The following is a 19,362-nucleotide window of genomic DNA, read 5'->3' as shown; positions in this document are numbered from 1 at the left end:
GTTAACTGTGGAGCCCAGGAAGACCTGCTACTGCTGCGGTTTTTCCAATAGCTAATGGGAATCCAAATAAAATCTTAATTACACCAACCACTCAACCGTGATTATATCAGTACCATATCTTGGTACCAAAAACACATCAAACCACTGTGTTGTGGAAATACTCACACATAGTACTGGCAGAGCTGGCTCTTGTGTTTGAAGATATCATTCTCTAGCGAAAGGAACTCCACAGCTGTATTCTTCTCTCCCTCCAAAGCAGTTTTCTCCTTCTCCACCATCTTCACCCTGTTCAGCTGAAACACAAACAGGCTAAAGCATCTCCACAGATGTGTCATTCAAGACCAACACTACAAAAAATATCTGAACATATTTATTTGATCCTCAGGTGCTTCGACATTTTATTTGCACTGTGATTGACAATGACATTAATAAACCCAAATCAAGCTTTCCCAAATGTCAAATGAATCTTTAGAGGCTGGGGTTAATTCGTAATTAGTAAAACAATCAACATTCCATTATTAGTCAGATAAAAGGTGAATGCGATGTGATTAAGACATTCAGGGCAAAAAGAGACACAATCCCTAGGAAGGAATGTCATACAGTGGGAGAAGATGCTACAGTGCATAGAGCCATGAGATCAACTCTGTGGCAATAAGAGTAGACATGCCTTGCAATGTTCTTTTACAGCGTTATGTACTGAAAAGCAACATGAACGAAACAGTCAAAAATCATTAATCACCAGTCATTTTCCACAGAACAACCTAAATTCTTTAATCCATAATATTGGTTTGGGCAAGGTGTCCTAGTGGTTTATTTTTTTATTTGCTTCATAATTTAGATAAAATACCGATTTGAGATTACACTAACAACCTGCAATTTTCAAACACTCGGCAGTAAACATGAGACTGTAGAAATAATAGCCTAAATAAATGTGCTAACAATAGAACTTGTTAAAATTAAGTTCATTTGAAACATATAACACTTACTAGGCTACCAATTTGAAGACAAATGTAAAACATTGTAGTAGCCAATATACTCATTCAATGTGAAGGCATTTGTGCAGTTGGCCAGGAGGCGAGATAGGCAAACGTTTTCGACCCTTGGGGGAAAAAAGTTATCCTGTATCAAGTAGCATATGTTTTACAGGAAGCTACCTTGAAGCAGAAACTCTTAATAACCAAGCTGTGAACCTCTTAATAACCATGTGGTTATTAACCCTAACCATGCTGCCTATATCACTGGGCTTAAAGCAGACTTCTTTTGATTGCAGTTGTAGTGTGAATCTAACATTGAAAAACCATCAAGTATGTGAACAAAACTATGTTAATAGCCAAGAAACTTAAAGACCAAGTCTCCAATATGGAGACTTCGCACAAATTATATTTCCATCGCTTTCCATGTGGCCTATATCGCATAGTCTACAGCTACCACTTCTGCACGATGTTGAATGCCATTAAGGGTTGGGCTAGCTTTTGAAAATACAAACATATTTCTGAAACCGCTATGAGAGACTGGCGTCTATGAATAACAACGTCACTTGACCCCCACTGGTGTACTGCAATTTTGATGGAGCATTGTCATTAAGTCATTCCGGACAAACAAAACGTGCCTGACGGCTCGCTTGGCATGTCAAATGCATCAATATTTTAAACTGAAAACCAAGTTCCCTGATTAAAATAATGCACATGCCCATATCACAATTTTGATTATAATACTATAATAATAACAACAATTCAGCCCAACATCTGACTATGGCTCTTTTGGTCACTGGTTCCAATCCCCCAACCACCAAAGTAAAAAGCTGTGTCGTTCTGTCCCTGAGCAAGAAAGTTAATTGCCTAGTTAGATAATGGTAAACTAAAAAAATACAATTCATAAATATATTAAGTTCTAAAAAGTCTTATCAATTTATTACAGTAAATGTTTCTGCAAATAGACCTAACTGGCAATGCAACAGGGTAGGCCACAAGAATTACTAAACCGGTCAGTTTAATCACACAAATGGGTTTTCAAATTTGCCCCTACAATGTTAACAAATATACAAATTTCACACTTATCTTTACTAACATTTCAAATCAAATCCAGCTGTTCATTACATGCCATAAATATCATTGGGATCATGACCTTATTTCTTACAGAATTCAAAATAACTGATGACATTGCAATTGTTTTTGGCACAGCAAATAAAAAAAATAAAAATAAAAAGACACAGTGATGTGCGTAATGGTGTGTGGGGATACTTTGCTGCTTTAAACGAGAGACAGGTGTCAGGCCAAGGGACGTTAGCCTGCCCAGGATCAAGAATGCCATAGAAATTTCATAATGAAATAGCCCACGCCAACTTAATACAACCCATTAGGCTCAATGTGAGGGGAAACGAGTAAAACTATTTCAAGAAGACTTTGAGAATACAATGAAGAGACCCATCTCACCTTCTCTCCCCTCTGCTCATTGAGGAGCTCCACACGGCGGCTCAGGGTATGAATAGGCTGCTTCAGACGACAGGAGCCAATGATGTCTTCCAAATATTCCAGCATACCCTCATCATGCTCCGTCTGCCCCTTTGGCTTCATCATGGCTATCTGCTCCACCTCACCCTAACCAGGGCACAGTGAGGGAGGCGCACAAATAAGAACACAGACTGTTTTAATACTGCAGCTTCTCACCTTGAGGCGCACAAGCACACACTTTTTAAGACAACCAACTTTAGTGTGATGCCAAGACCTTCAAAGTCAGTGAAAGGCAATGAAGAGGGGGAAAAAACGAACACCTGAAATTATGTTCAACATGTAATCTCGTCACAATCACAATTGAGTGTAAGCTAAAATGTATTTGATGAAATGGATAGAGCATTGGAGTATTCAAATTGCCTTTGAAACATATGGAATATTTCAATGCTCATTTTAAAAGAGTTGTAGATCAAAGCACAAATAAGAATGATAATCTTGACAATCTGAAGATTTTAATGTTGGCTTTGTGTTTCCATCTTTAACAGATTCAGCATTGCAAGTTAGAGATAAGGAAGATGAAAGACCTCCCACTCAGTCACACAGCACATGCATTGTTGCCTTCACACTTGCAGCATGGTGGCCACAGGACCAAAACAGCAGGGAGGTTTAGCATTGCGCTTCAACACAGATAGATGTAATGGAGATCGACCAACTACGTGATTTCATTTCTACAAAACGGAGGCTTACCCTTTTAGAGCACTCGTGAATCCAATCCATGTATCACATACATAATGTATCTTAAAGCTCATTTATAAAAAATAAGTTGTTGAAAAGTATGAAACGCTATGGATGGGGGGAAAAGCATGTTAAAACTGCACTGTGATTAAAGATGTTTGCATACCCTTGGAGAATTGGTAATATGTATCATTTGTAAAGAAAACATAAGCGAACAGACAAAACATCTTTGATCTCTTATGGGATTCACATTTAACCGTAGGTTATAACAGAAGGGCACAATCATAAAACAAAACATGACAACAAAGAAAAAAATGAACTGACCCCTGTTCAAAAGTCTGCATAGTTCTTAATACGGTGTATACCCCTTTAGTTGTGACCAATAAGCTCTATTTTGTTAGGGTGCCAGAAGCTATAAGGCATGTCAAGGTGTTGTTGGGCATATTGTAACCAGGCCTGTGTGGCATTTGCACAGTAAAGGCTTCTTTATGGCAACTCGACGATGCAGCTAATTTTTTGTTCAAGTATCATGCTCCTTGAAACCACCAGTTTTTTGCCAACTATATTTCACCTGAGGTTACCTGTGGGTTTTTCCATTGTATCCTGAAAAATTCTTTTGGCAGTTTTGGCTGAAATCTTTCATGGTCTACCTGTCCTTGGCTGGGTATCAAGAGACCCCAGAATTTTCCGCTTCTTAATAAGTGATTGAACAGTACTGACTGGCATTTGCAAGGGTTTTTATGTCCGTTTCCATCTTTATAAAGTTCCATTACCTTGTTATGCAAGTCTTTTGACAGTTCTTTTCTGCTCCCCATGGCTCAGTATCTAACCAGCTCAGTGAATCTACATGAGAACTCATTGACTGTTTATACACAGACACTAATCGCAATTTAAAAAGCCACAGGTGTGAAAAATTTATCTTTTAATTGCCATTTTCACCTGTGTGTCACCTTGTATGTCTGCAACAAGGCCATGTAAACTTTTGCTCAGAGCCGTTTGGGTGATTTCTGTTATCATTATGATTTAAAAAGGAGCCAAACAACTATGCGATAAATGGCTTCATATGATCACTCTCCTTAAAAAAAAGAGTTGCTTTGCACGATCAGTCATATTTTCAAAATCAGTGCCATAATTTCACCATCTCTGACAAGGTATGCCAACCTATCAGCATATACCATAGCAGAGTTTGTTTTAAGGATTGTGTATGAATGTTAACATGTCCACTGTCCCGGTTTCTTTTTAAAGCTTCCCGCCCATAATAAATGTGTGAAATACAAATGTTGCAAGCAACCAACTCAAGAATGAGCTGCGTATAGCCACAGGCAGATGAAAATAAACACGGCAATTCTGATGTGCATCGCTCCGCTTGTGTTGATAGCTAGATGTTATGCTTTCCTTCAAGCTGAGGAATCTGCTGGTATTTGTTGCTGCATTGAAAATTGTGATTTTTGATAAAAGCATAGCAAATCGGGAATATGGTAAAATATGTCTCTAGAGAAGCACTTCAAAATGAGGCGGTCACATTGGATTCCACTGCCAAATAATCTCAGGTGAGATTTAAAACAGTGTTTCCCCTTTAGAAATATAACCGCTGCTAAATTGAAGTCCCACACAACAGAATGTCGCGTCTTAAGGAATTAATGAATTAACAGGCAATGCAATGTTTTAGATGTACTACTAGCACAAATGCATAGTAGACCTCTGTAGTTTATGTTTCAAATGATCGTTTTCTACAGAATAGATTTGAGTGCCTGAGATATCCGACACTAAGTTTTGCGCCAGTTGGTTGAGTGGTTGGCACTGACTTATAATCTCCTTATACTCGCTTTAGACACTTTAGAACTAACCTTCCCATCCTAAACCACCCTGGACTAGCTAATACTATCCCGGTCTCGTTTTTTAACATGAGCGTTATTATTTAGAGGCAGAATTCTACACAGTGCCCCTTTAAGATTCTTACGTGGTTGAAAGAAATGTATGTTACTGGAAGTGATCATTACGATACTACAAAAGAAAAACATTACATTTTAGCAAAACGTTCCATCCCTGCTCTACACAAGGCGTTTGTATGGCTGTCTCGCTCTCACCTCCCTGTCAAATGCAATAACAGGAGCAGGTGTGGTGCTGATATTGCTATTAATGATAGTTATGATCTTCTTAATTGGTTCTGACAAAGGTCACCAAAATCATGCAATGAGGAAACATTTTTTTTTTTGCTAAATATGCATTCCCCATGACATATGCATGAAGTCTCTTAACTCATTCTGACACAGTATAGTAATATAGTAATTCATAGTAATCTTAAGAATTTGAGTAAGACATGCACTGTGAGTATGGGGCTACTGCCAACCATGTAAACCATGCACTAAACTCTGCATCTGTTCTAAAGTGTAAACATTAAAGCAAATTTCTGGTTTGTCATTCAGCAATCATTATTAGTCTATTATTTTCCAATTAATGTAACTCATTAATGATTTCACTTTTCTGAATCAAAACATCTTTATTTGGAATTAAATTATATTGTATAACCATTTTTGTCCACTATCTAGCTCAAAACATCTGGCTGAGTTTCAGAATCTGCTTTTCCATAATGATGTTTGATGGCAACGTTGCCAGGATAATGTCTGCACAATAGGACTATCAGTAATCACTTTTCTCCAAAATAGCAGACAAGAAAGCGACAAATCTACCGCAAATACTTTTGTAGAGTTTTTTTTTTGATTGACCTCAATCACATGAACACACTTAAAAGGAGCCAAGAATTTCACCATATAAAAGAAAATATAATTATACCAAAATACAACTAATTTATTATAAAATGGTATTGGGGAAAGAAGTTCTTAGAAATGGAGTACTTACCAAAATGTTTGTTAAAATATTTGGGTACCAAAGATACGAAATATACACTTAGTAGATTGAAAAAGAAATATACACGCTGCCATTAATGGAAAAATAAAAGGGCTGATACAGACTCGAAAAAACATGTTTGTCTTAGACATGTCATCTATGCTTCCAAGTAGCATGTGGGACATTTATTTTGAAGGCTACACAGCTAATGTACTATAGGAGCTGCTACTGCTACTAGTCTATGATAGGTATAAAAAAAAATTATACCATGAGCAGGATATGTTGTAAAAACGGAAATTTAAAACTACATGTTGTATTGTAATAGCTAGGGAGCCAAACTAGTTATTATTTAGTTAGCTCCTGAAGCTAAAGCTGGTAAGCTTTCACTGTCATGTGTTTAACATTGGACATGAGAGGGTAGATTATAAAATGGGAATTCTGAAACACATTATATCACGTTAGCTAGATTTCCAAACTAGCTAATTATGTAGTTAATTGTAATTGCAAAAGCCTATCTATAGTGGTAAATATGTTTCTTCTATTCCCAGTGTAGACTTCAGAGGGTCGAAATAACAAATGTCTCCTTTAATTTGGAAAATTTGGAGGGATAAAACATTTATTTAATAGACAAACTGGTTTTCAAAAGGAAAACCCTATTAACTTTGAGTGGTAGTTAAAGGCTTTTCCCTTGAATACGGGTTGTCAGAACATACATTCAGTTGACAACAAAACTCACTACTGTGATTTCAATTCTGTAAAACTGAAAGTTCTATTTTATTAACATTCAAAAGGGTTTATGCTGTTTGTTAAACTTTTGCTTTCTTTCACACAGAAATAAATCACTTAAATATTAAAAAGGCATTTTTGTTGCTAAACAATAACAAACAAGTGATAAAACATCACTGAAGGACAAAATGGAGATTAAAAACAGCATTTGTATATTTAAAATATACAATACATAACCTGATGCAATTAAAATTCTCTTTCAGCAACATTTACTTGCCTAAATAATTTTTGTATAACATTATAATTAATGGACTGTATTTAATACAGATTTTTAGAATGAGTGATCTCCTCTAGTAAATGTCTGGCACCACTTCCTTTTATAAATATTGGTGATCAACTCAAAAACAAGTTGTGTAGCCTTTTGTCTGGCAATACCATATCAGGGAAAACATTAGTCTTAGTAGCTTTTAGAATTGTCCCAATACTAAGAATTGTACAATGTCTTATACAGAGGACCAAAATAGCATAATGGCAGTCACATGGACAAGGGTTTGAGTCCCTAACTGGCTTTATTTCTCCACATGAAGAAAAATCACAAAAAACATAAGGAAATTGAGTTATATACTAGATTATTTCTTAGGAAACCTTGAGAAGATTATTTTCCCTGGCAATCATAATCTACCGGTCAGTGGTTGGTGCACCAAAACACAAGTTTTAGGCATGGCTGTGAATTCAAATTGTGCGGATTACACTGCAGTTACATTTTATACACACAGCTATGAAGGGTAGGAGAAGAACAGAGTAAAGGTGGGCCATGCCTGCCAATTAGGAAGTCATTGCCACTAGTTACTAGGGGAAGGGGACACAAGTTGTTTGTCTCAATGCAAATTAATTTAAACATTGCTTGATGGACTTATTGCCCAGGCTGGGGGGCCTTGTAAAATATTGTGTTTGATCTTAGATGTTATGGGGAAGATCAGATTTCTAAAAGCCCTGGGACCCTTGTAAAAATCAACATCAAAAACTCGACATCAACGACAACACAATGGATGGCAAAAAAACATTTGAAACTACAGCTTATCCCATTTAGTCGATTTGTTGACTGATTGGTCAACAAGAGCAGTTGTATTATGTAACATTTTTTATGACTCACAAAACACATGTCTGATTTGTGCCTGAATCAGCAGACTTTACCATTGCAGAAAGAACTTGTTGAATTAAATCTGCTTGTGCCTGACATTTCCAATATAAAACGATGTTTAGTATCATTTGAGCAACTTCAATCTGACCCAGTGCTCTTGCAGCAACAACTGCTTCCTTTATCTGGCACTACCCAATGAAGTATACATGCATCTTAAAAAAAAAAAATATTTTAAAGATCAGCAATCGTGATTTGGGGTGATGTAGTGGTCCAACCGCTACCTCTTACTCACACACAGCGCTGCGGCATAGATCTGACTCACCCACATGAGAAAGGTGCCCTCAAATGTTTCTGGATGGCACTGCAGCCTCACAGACTGATCTTCAAGCAACTCCGCCCATGTTAAAGAAACTCTGCCCGTTCTTTGCCAGCATTAATTCAAATATGAATTGTGTAAGCATGCACTGAAATAAGCACGCCATAACCGCAACCAAGTTTTCTAATTTAAAACATTATATTTTAGGCATTCGGCATACAGTGACATTCTACTGGAAATTTTGTGGAGAAAAAATAAATCCTACTTGACAGCTTGAGATTTGACCGAGCAACCCATTGGTTAGTAGTCAGATGCCATAATCACTGTCAACTGCTGCCTTCTGAAAACTAACCAGTAAAGGTTAAATGTTAGTGTGATATTGAATATATGAATTAGCTTGAAAGAACGGGCAGGGTTGCTTTTAACCTGACTGCGTTTATTTTTAAACCATCCACCTGCGAGGTTGCAGCACCTCCAGGCACATTTGCCTCATCTGCATGGGAGTCTTGCCCACTATTATTTAAGGACCATGCCATCATCTTTCCCACTGTCACCTTTCTCAGTAACTTAATATTTGGGAACTTATATTTAAAAATAAAGACCAGTTGACAAAACTTTTACAACCAAAACAACTTATTTTGCTACACATCTCACCAAATCCAAAAACTAATTAATGAAAGGTTTATATTTAATGAGGTCAACAAAGAAATACAGTTTGTAGGAGAATGTTAAATGTAACTAGTGCCTTTGTATTAATATAATGCATTTATTAACTTAATTCATAAGGGGAAACAGTCTGGCAGAACTATCAAATTAGATGTCAGCTAGATGTTGCTTCAGAACAACTGTAAATAAACAAGGTGGTTGCTGCATGCTGAATGGCTGAAAGCTCTAACATATGAAACCATATTCCTCAGGTATGGCAATATACATTTTCACTATTTAAAATGTATTGGTAACTAGTTTATAAAAGCATTAAGACACCTCTGGAGATTCTGGTAAATGGCCAATATAACACACCCCCTTGTGCCTTGCAGCTTAAATATATCATTATTAGTCATCTAAACTTCAAGAATTGTGCAAACACCCACTTCAAACAACCCATGAAGTAGTCTTCATAAAGCTGAACACTACAGGAATGTTAAAAAAAAAAAATGTATTAAATATACAAATAATTCTACGATTTGTATTACGGCCAGCAAAATGTGGCTTATGACCTCAAAACCAATTAAATGTCTTACAATAAACAAATAAGAAATGATATTCCATGAAAGATACTCAGGTAAAATGCAAAATAAAAACAATCATGCAATTAAATAGATATGAAGAGTGGATGCTTGATCCTGCCACACTGAAGCAGCACAGCCAATATTGGGGTTGGGATCTGTATTCTCACGCCAATATTTACATGCTGCTATAGCGTGGCAGGTAAAGGGGGCAGGGATACTGACATCCTTCTCTATTCACCCATAACATACAAACCCAGGAGAAGGTCAGATTTTCCTTGAAATACTAAAGCAGCAAATGATGGTTCGCACATTTTCAACATTGTTTCAAACCATGATGCGCTGCTATAGCAGTACAAGGCCTTTTAAAACAAATTATTTTCACACAAGCCACTCACTCACACAGGCATAGCATTGGATGGATTCATTTTCTTCTATTTGAGGAAGAGTTTATATCTTATGTGGCAAAGGTTTGACAGTATGAGATGATAGAAACAAGGAAGGTTCACACAAAAGAAAACAGAAGTAAATATAATAAACGACTTACCTGTAAAATAAGAAATCTATTGTGGTCCAGGTCAATGCCATGGCTACGCAGTAGAGTTCCCACATCTTTGAATGTTGCCTTCTTGCTGTTGATGTGGTAGGATGAGGAATTGTCTTTGTTGGCAGTTCTGGAAACACAGAACTTGCTGTTGGGGATGACTTCGTACTCATCTCCTTCCTGAGGGGCACAAGAAACAACAGGTTAGATCCAGTCTCAGCATAAAGGACAAAAAAAGGTCATGCTTGGCAATACAAGTCTCCCAAGGATAGGCAAGTAACCATGCAAACATATGAAAGTGAATACTCACACCAATCATTTGGTGAAAACAGTCTACAAAGCTACCATATTTTTGATTACAGTAAACCAACATTGGAAAAGGTAATAAATGCTGTGCTAGAAAACACCCACATATAATTTACTTGAAATGGGGCGCTGTGAAGACATTTTGGACAAAATGCCAATTTTTATTTCCTCACAAACACAGTAGTAGAACAATCTTTTTCTGCTACTAAAAAGAATAACTACAAAATATGTACTCCATAACAGTCTGATTATTTACATCAGCAAATAACATGAGTTATCACTGTTTTGAGTTTGTAGAGAAGCATAACAGTAAGCATTCATGCATGCGTGATGTGTTGGAGAAATTTAAGGTGTAATATTCCTTTATTTTAGGTGCAAAATCAATGAGTTGTCCAATTAGATGACAATGTAATAAACTTTATTTGGAATAGCAGTTACAACATGCAGAAAAGTAGACCGCAGGCCAAAAGCATGAACTATGGCAGACGTGTATCAAATCAACAGCATATTTTAACCCACTACACTGCTTTACTCTTAAACTAACCCTAAAATCCTGTCAAATAAATATAATAATCAGTAAAATCAGCTCTAGGCCTAAATCAACAAAAGTGTGCAGGTACATTAGTCAGCACACATTGGAGATGAGGAAATTACACTCCTGGCCAGTCCCTGCTTGGATGTGGTCACATTTGTGCAAGCTGCAAATGATAGCTGGTCATATGTAGTAATTTCTACATTTAAACTTTCTATTTTTGAGGCAGCAAAACTCACTATTCGGTCTAATAGTATGCTGGGCATTAATAGTGGTGTTCTCCATGAAGCTTAGATAGGACAAAAGGAATACCGAGCTATACACACAACTCTAGAAGTGAGCATCAGGCTTTTAATATTTTCATATGCATAATTTAGAGATACCATCATTGGGTAAAATGCAAAGTATAAAAACATTTACTACTAATCATTTACAGCAGCAATTTATGTTTAGTGACCTAGAATGGGCTAAGAATTGTTTTATAGCAATATCAGCCTAGGCTAATAGGCAACCTAAAAGTCAAGCCAATTGCTGGTGTAGTAGCAGACTATGAGCAGTTCATATGCATTCCTGCTATGAAACATTAACATTTATAAAATAATACCATCAACAGCCATGTGAATATTTTGGAAAAAAAAGGAAAATGTTGTAAGGCTATCATGGGCTGATGCTGCAAACTGAAAACATCGGGAGCACTCCTATACGCTATCATATATCTATATAAACACATTTAATGCAGGCGCAAGGATATAAGCAACAGGTAAATAGGGTAGTTTTAACATTGCTATATCAAGAGTTAAAAAAAAAAAAAACAGGAGATGAAAAATATTTGAAGGAGGTTACAATTTCAATCAAACTATACATTTCCAAATGTTTACTGCACACGGCTGGGGAACAACTCGTTTCTTTGCGAGGGATACTTTCCAAACTCTGCATTCAATTAACATATCCGGAATTCTGATGATAATGTAAAATATTAAATATACAATATCTCAGTAATAGTTGTTGTTTAAATATAATTTTAGCATCAGAAGCCATTGACACCATAATAACATCAACACTACACTTCTGAGCTCAAATTGGTGTCCTACACCATGGCTTCAAATGTTTTCCTATCTTTTTTTAAATGCAGTGAAAATAAACATTTTAAGCCAGAGCTAATTTTGTAAATGTTGCAATAGCACATACATTTTTTTTTTTGCTGAACCGAGAAAACATGTCACATGTTGATAGAGAATAATGTAAATTCGGGCAAAAGTGTACTTCAGGACTAACTTTGATGTTCCCTCTGCAAGCGGTTTTTGAAGTCAAAACACTGCCATTTCATAATCACTCATTTTACATTATTAAAAGCAGGACAAGCTTATATATAATGAAACAACTTGATCTTTTAAAAAAAAAAAATAACAAGCCTATCAATTTTGCCATTTCAGAAAATATTTCCTAGTATCAGGTGAAGGCACTACCTTCCATTATTTCAACAATTTTAAACTTTGTTGATGTGATTTTTGTTGTTGCGGGAAATACTCCACAACAAAACTTTCCTACTACTAATGCCTTAATAAATAAATATTCTCTATAAACCTGTATTTCAAATAACATTTTTATTATTGGAACATTTCTGAAGGGTGACATTGTCTTACTCATTTGGATTCACGCTTGGGCATCACAGGGTTAACCGCAAAACAATTAAAAAAGCACCCCTTTTAGTTTCTAAAGACTCCAAATATAAATATTTCCAAGTGATTGTTTTTTTCCATTTTTTTTAGTGAAATTACTATAACAAATGAATACAATTAATTGTATAGACACTTAAATTACTAAACACAGAATTATATGAAAAAATTCCTACATTCATGTCCAGTTACCCAACTCTTATTTATTGGTACAGCTCAGAATGTGTGTGTTAAGAGTGTGTGGTTACCTTGTCAATAATTTTCTGAAAATGCACTTCCACAGTGCAGCTCTGCACACCAGTGTGCTGGTCAGAACTGTGAATCAGCACAGAGAGTTTTTTGGATCTGATTTTTTGAGCCCTATAGCCAAACACAAAGAGCATTGAATCTATCACGTTGGACTTCCCACTGCCATTTGGACCAATGATACAGGAAAAGCGCTGGGGAAGAGAGAAAAGAGAAAGGAGGGGTAGAAAATACAAATGTACTTAGTTAATAAAGCAGTAAATGTATTATGAATCCAACTTCTGATCCCTTTTAATAACTAGAAGTCTACAGGATAAAAATGGTTGCCAATTAACCTTAGTGGGTGTATTTAAAATACTGTATTTCACTGCACCTGTAACTATGCTTCAATTAAGATGATTAAGAAAATGTGAAACGTTAGTTCAAAATCAATTTTCAAATTTTTTGAGGACAAGACAGCTAGATCACTAGTGTAACAGACACACACACACACACACACACACACACACACAGACACACACACACACAGACACAGAAAATACCAAAACGAAGGAGTGAGATACTAAAAAGACCTGATCTGTTAAATCTGATAAAATAAACAAAATAATCAACAACAATTAAATAACTATTGAAACACTTGTCACTTGAGATACACATATATACAAGAGTAAAGGAAATGGACAACACCCCATACTGAGGCGATTATTATAAAACAATAAAACCATAATTAGAGTTGGTATGTTTTTCGTACCTTATGGAAAGGGCCCAGAATCTGCTCGCCAGCATATGATTTGAAGTTCTGATTAACTATATGCGTTATCATTAGGCGAGGAGCGCCCGGTTCATTGGTCATTGCTGGGGGCGGGGGTGGAGGGATGCTACCGAGAATCTCCTCCAAACATCTATTATCAACCGCCTCCGCACTCTCCCCGGGAGACGGATCTAGGGCAAAGAGTTGAACTTTTTATTCCTTGGTGCGATTCATTTCAGGTGGAGACATTGGTGAATGGGGGAGGGGTGGTGAAGTAAAAACAAACAAACAAACCATAACCACTATAGAGCTAGTCATAGGAGAACAAAGACTCAAGAGGAAGAGCGGACGTTTACTCGCACTTTTAAGTAAAATGCTTTCGAACACTCAAAGATACGCTTCAACACACTTTGCACAATATGGACAATAACGACAACAAACGTTCATAGTACTTCGAACATCCACGTCCTTTGCTCTAGATCGTAACAGATGTCAAAACAAAAAAATCTAACTGTACCCTTTCTACAAATGCATACCAATTAATGGTACCATCTTACATCGAGAAAAACGCTTGGTCTCAAGTCTATGGTTGCAGTTACTACAAAAGAAAACCGTGACAATAGTTATGCCAACAAACGCTCCAACCACAATGTGCTAAATCAAAAATCAAGAGTAGACAACTCGTCAGAAATTGTTATTATTTTCAGACAAAGTCAACTTCAAATAAACCAAAACATTGAAAATCAAGCACAAACACCGAATCGTTTTAAAGGCATTCACACTCAAATAAATTACCTCGCTGGTTGTGCAGGCTGGATACAAACGCGCACACGCCACCATCATAATAATCTCAAAAATCACAAGAGACGTTTATTGCTGCCTCGCTCACGTTGAACAAACTAGCCAGCAAGCTACGTGTTATGAATTAAGGCAACTACTCAAACACCACGCTCCTACAGTCAACAAAACACTTCGTCATTAAGCAGACGCGCAACTTATTTTGATGCAGACACCAAAACATCCTTTGTTACTTACCATTTGTTGGCGGTGCCTCTTGGCCATTGGAGCTCGCTTCTTTAGGGGGTACGTCCAACTCGTCTTCGGAGTCATCCCGAGGCTGCGACCCTTTCCCTTTTGGCTTGGAAGCGGTTGAGCTTTTCGACGTTTTGGATGGCATAATTTAAAATCTAAAGAAATCATTCAGATAGTAAAAGTAGAATCCAATAGCGGTATAAATGTTTAATCCAGTATTGTTGTTTTCGCTTGTCAATCTTACTTCTCCATAATTGATAGTCTACGTGAAGCACCCTTTTACCCCCCTCCGTCATTTTCACATCACAATCTGGCATTTTATCAAACACAGCTATCGCGACGTCCTTATGCAGAGCGAAAAACTTCACTTCGGAAGTTCGGGTCATATCTCGATTACCCGACCATTATAAAACTGCAAACGGTCAGCAAGAACGGCTTAATAGAACGAATCCGATCTAACATTATAGTTGATTTGCTAAATGTTTCGTTTTGACACTTAGAAGTGTAATAATGTGAACTGGGCTCATATGCAACCATAACGGCAGTACCTAGAGAATATTAATTTGTTACGAATTTGCAATGTCACTCGGGTATAAAACATTTTTGTTTAGAAATTAGATCACTTCTCTATAAATATTGGTCTACGCTAACTGGCATCGGTTTTCACTGAGTCAAGTATCGAGAAATGAACCGATAACAGTGTTTCCCGGTCAAGTGCTAGTAACTTAAAGACGGACAAAAATGGTGACGTTACAATCTGTCAGTAACGCCCAGCGAAGCGAAAAAGTAAAGCAAATGATACATAGAACGAGCTAGTTAGTCAGCAAACGGCGGAGTTGAATTAGCAAATTACCCCTTCAAGAAGCCCATCAGAGTCAGGGTTTACGTTATGAGTGCCATGTAGGCCCCACCAGTTAATAGAGAAATTAAGAACTACCTCCAGAAAGTCAAGTGTCAAGTTTCGTTTATCCACTTGAATAATACTGAATATTTAAATCCGTTTGCAACAATCTATACCGTCATTGAGTGAATAAATGTAATGAAGTCACCTGCGTATACAAAACTTTCCCTTGCGGTTTTTGTGGTTAAAACACTATTTTTCTTGGTAAGCTAGCTATCGGTATGCATCATATCACTTGTCCACATTCCTGGCTGGCTTAACTACGGTAGGAGCTAGTACCCACGTACCGTTAGGGCTGCTTGAGATTTCAGGTTGATGATGGTGCAATCTAACTTTAGAGCTAGGTACAATAATAAACCAATATAAACGCCCCCAAATGAACTGAAAAGACAACGGAAATGTCCATAATACTAACCAATATAAGCAATTACAGACATTAATGTACATCAGGCTACTTAGCCAACGTTATTCTATCACCTTGGTAAGCTAACATTATGCTAACTTTTTCATGATTTCCCAGCTAGTACTGTAGCAACTTGACCATGAATTACAGTATCGTGATGTAAGACCGCTTGTAAATGTGACTTTAGTCGCTAATTATACTGTACTGTATTTAGGCTCGTTAACATTACCATGCTAATTAGTTACGAACCCAGGTAGTTAGAATAGTTACTGTTACACAAATTAACTGGGGATACCAGTACAATAGCTAACGTCACTACTTAGTTACAAGATAACTACAGGTCAGACTAACGTTAACTAATATTAGCGTATTGGCATTGGTTAACCATAGCTGGGTAACCCGTAACACTTTTACAATAGCTAATTTGATGTGTTGCAAATAACACATGTCATTAGCTAGTTAAGAAGAAAATAGCTGGTACTACTGACTGTAGAGTTAAAAAGATAAAGCGCTCGTCTGATTATCCTAACGCACCTAACCAACCACATTACAGTACAGTAAACCTGCAAAACGTAACCACATTTGTGGTATGTTAAGATTTATAGTTAACGTTTTGAATGTACATGTAACTTCAGCTGTCGTGTTGTCAACCGAACTATGTAACTTCAGTACAGTAGTAGCTAGCTCTGATCTCTGATGTTAGTTTTAACGTTACCTTGAACTGGGATACCGATGAATGTCTTTTGATGTAATAATTACCTGTGTAGCTATCACCTTGGCTATATTTTCAAAATAAATTGCAAAATGTCTTGATATCGAGGAGATAAATAATAAAAGTGTGCATACAAGTCAACCCCGTGTCATCGCAAACCGTAAGCTACTTGTATCTCGCTGCAAACTCTCACTCGTAAATGGCGCCTAAACTCTTCTGTCGAACCAAAATTCGTTACATACTGACGCAAGGCACCATGGAACCTTATCGGTCAAAAAAAAAAACTAGAAATTCAAAAAAGGGGTCTATGCCAAGTCTAGTTTTGAGAAACAATGAACATACTTAAGTTTTAGGGATTCAATTACAACATTATAACTTATATGAAAACTATACGACTAAAGATGTTGGACATTTTCATAAAATTGTAAAATAATTTTTGAAAATAGAACGCACCCGTGACGTATGGACAGTGTTGCTTAGACACAATCGTGATGTAGCGTGGACATAAGAGTTGGCGGTGTTGTTGAAACCGTATCGATACATGCATTTGGATTGTATTAACTGAATAGTAGAATATTTTACTTTATAAGAATAGATTTATACTTATCAACTAAAGTGTTTATCTGCTCAAGAGAGGTTATCTTTCAATGTTTGTTGTCAAGGAAGCAATCACTATCAACTCTCGCGAGAGTTATTCACACATTCGAGGTAAGTTCCAGACCAGTTTTTTAGCTTTACTCTATGATTCTATATATCCGATGTTGTCAATAAGTACTACTGTTTAGGAATACCATAGTTATTTTTTTTTTATATTTGAACAGTGGAGCTACTGTGATTACTGGATATATGGTCATTGTCTGGTTTTAAGCGTGACAACAGTTAAGACGACTTGTTAGCTACTACTGTAGCTAAGGACAGTGCAGGTAACCACCGTAGCAACGACAGATGCTCGACTAACACGTGAGAGGTAACGTTAACACAGTATTTAGTTAGCCAGAGACAGTAGGTAAGCAGCTAGCTAGCTCAGTCATAGACGTTAACTGTCTTACAATACTAGCTAGGTACCTTGCGCCTGCTATTAATGATAATAGTACCTTCTTTATAGTGGGTTGCATTATGAGTCATTTTGCCCCTGAACGGCTCTTGGTTAAAATGCTTAGAAAAAACAATTACAAAAGTGATTATCTCCAATGATTTTAAGGCAAAAAACGGGCTAGACTTTTTATTTTAACCTTTCGTTACTCTCCTGGACAAATAAGCATGCAGCAACAACAAAACGATGCGCTCTGCCCAATATTACTCACTTTTGTAACTTATTTGCAAATAATAGCTGTTTGAGATCAAATGTAACGACCAGATCATCCTCTCACCAATGGGATTCAGCTTCCAACGCCCACCAAAATAGCTGTTCTTTCGCGAACGAGCTATTATTACTTAATACGGATGTTCCCAGACTGCTGTATCTCCATGTTACAGGCATCACATTATGGAAGACAAGAGGCAAAAAAAAAGACCACCTCCTGTGTTAATTTACTAGCTGTCCATTTAGCGAGCTCTATTGGATCCAGTTTGCTTGGACGTTGCATTGTAGCCAAACCACCACTAATGTAACTGTATTTGTGATTGTAATTTACATTGGTAGGCGGTTATGTCGTACCGTAAGTTGCTGGCAAATAACAATACAGTACCTTAAAAACGCGCTGCTGCTTACTTAACCAACATATGCAAGTAGTTCGCCACACAAATTGGATACATGTATTTGCCTTCTTTCACTTCCAGCGGCATTTAACCAGTTTGACACTAAGCACGTTCCTTTTGAGTAGACTGGTGTCTTCCCTCATTAGCCAACGTTTGCAACATAAAGAACATTACTTCGCTATATACACTGTCTGTGGGTGTGTTGTATGTATTTAAAATGCTGTTGAAATAGGCTGCATGTTGGTGTTGTACTTATGTTTGTACTCGCAAGAGATATGATTGTTGAAGGCTATTACACGTGTGCGGGAAGGAGTGGTAGGCAGCCATGCTTCACTGTACCACTGAAAAATAGTGTTGTAACATAGGTCGTTTGATGTTATGTTTGTTAAAAAATCTTACTTTTGCTTTTCCAACATTTCAGGCTGAGATCTATGTAAAAAAAAAAGTGAAAGGAGTGGAAATGGGTATAGATAGACACAAAAGCAGAAAGAATCCGCACATTTGCATAAGATTCCGGTGTTGTGCCGAAAACCGTTGTCACAAAGAATGGGCTACTTGCACTCAGCGTGGTGACGTACTTCCCTTTTACAATAATCCTGCTCGCCTGTTTCCGGCGCGTGTTAGTTGATTACATTCGTCTGACGGCGCAAGTTTAGTTAGATAAATAAACATGATTGAGACTCGGAAAAAGATATGCAAGAACGTATTTTTTAAGAAACAAGTAAGAAATATTCAAAACATTGCTCTATACCTCTGTGCACCGCATCTACAAAATGCAATGGGGTTAATAGTGTGACCGGTTAGTGCAAATACGCAGGGCAACATTTCACTAGATTAGTCCAATCTAAAGTGTGTGGCAGGCATTTTTCCAAAGACCTGCTAGGTCTGTGCTGCCCAGCCCTGTTCCTGGATAGCTACTGTTCACCTGACGACAAAGTCAGTTATCGTCACTTACATTGCCAATTATTGTGTCAATGTCATTGATGAATGAAAAATGAATGTCGTTGTGGCATGAAATGAAATAGCTTTGGCAGTGTAAATTTCATCTTCAGTCTTGCTCGCAATTGCTAGTAAGATACTGGTAGGCCTATTACTAGCTAATAAGCCATTAAACTTAATA

The 19,362-nt window shown here is 37.0% G+C and overlaps 2 protein-coding genes across 8 annotated transcripts in view; one reads left to right on the top strand and one right to left on the bottom strand.

Annotated features, from left to right (window-relative positions):
• Positions 1-16,753, bottom strand: part of smc4 (structural maintenance of chromosomes 4) — a 38,950-nt gene extending 22,197 nt beyond the window's left edge. The window contains exons 1-7 of one of the 3 annotated variants that reach the window (XM_010901001.4): positions 16,548-16,753; positions 14,532-14,683; positions 13,497-13,687; positions 12,748-12,939; positions 9,989-10,165; positions 2,433-2,597; positions 166-293 (exon numbers count right to left, since the gene is read on the bottom strand). In XM_010901001.4, the coding sequence (XP_010899303.2) occupies positions 166-293; positions 2,433-2,597; positions 9,989-10,165; positions 12,748-12,939; positions 13,497-13,687; positions 14,532-14,673 (995 nt within the window). In that variant the 5' untranslated portion in view covers positions 14,674-14,683; positions 16,548-16,753. Of the gene's footprint in view, positions 1-165; positions 294-2,432; positions 2,598-9,988; positions 10,166-12,747; positions 12,940-13,496; positions 13,688-14,291; positions 14,423-14,531; positions 14,684-16,547 lie in introns of those variants that run through there. The other 2 variants (XM_010900916.4, XM_010901085.4) reach the window with 2 other exon arrangements.
• Positions 16,754-17,046: 293 nt separating this feature from the next.
• The window catches only part of ift80 (intraflagellar transport 80 homolog (Chlamydomonas)), a 91,135-nt gene continuing 88,819 nt past the window's right edge, over positions 17,047-19,362 (top strand). Inside the window, exon 1 of one of the 5 annotated variants that reach the window (XM_010900543.3) lies at positions 17,047-17,252. Coding sequence is in view for 1 of the 5 variants with exons in the window: in XM_020046884.2 (XP_019902443.1) it covers positions 17,192-17,252 (61 nt within the window). In the remaining 4 variants the exon portion in view is untranslated. Of the gene's footprint in view, positions 17,253-17,321; positions 17,512-18,874; positions 18,964-19,362 lie in introns of those variants that run through there. The other 4 variants (XM_020046884.2, XM_010900630.4, XM_010900461.4 and 1 more) reach the window with 4 other exon arrangements.

Source organism: Esox lucius, chromosome 1 (genome assembly GCF_011004845.1).
Source record: "Esox lucius isolate fEsoLuc1 chromosome 1, fEsoLuc1.pri, whole genome shotgun sequence".
Classification (NCBI taxonomy): Eukaryota; Metazoa; Chordata; class Actinopteri; order Esociformes; family Esocidae; genus Esox; species Esox lucius.
Note: the sequence above shows the minus strand (reverse complement) of the source record. Positions and strands in the feature narration are given on the sequence as shown.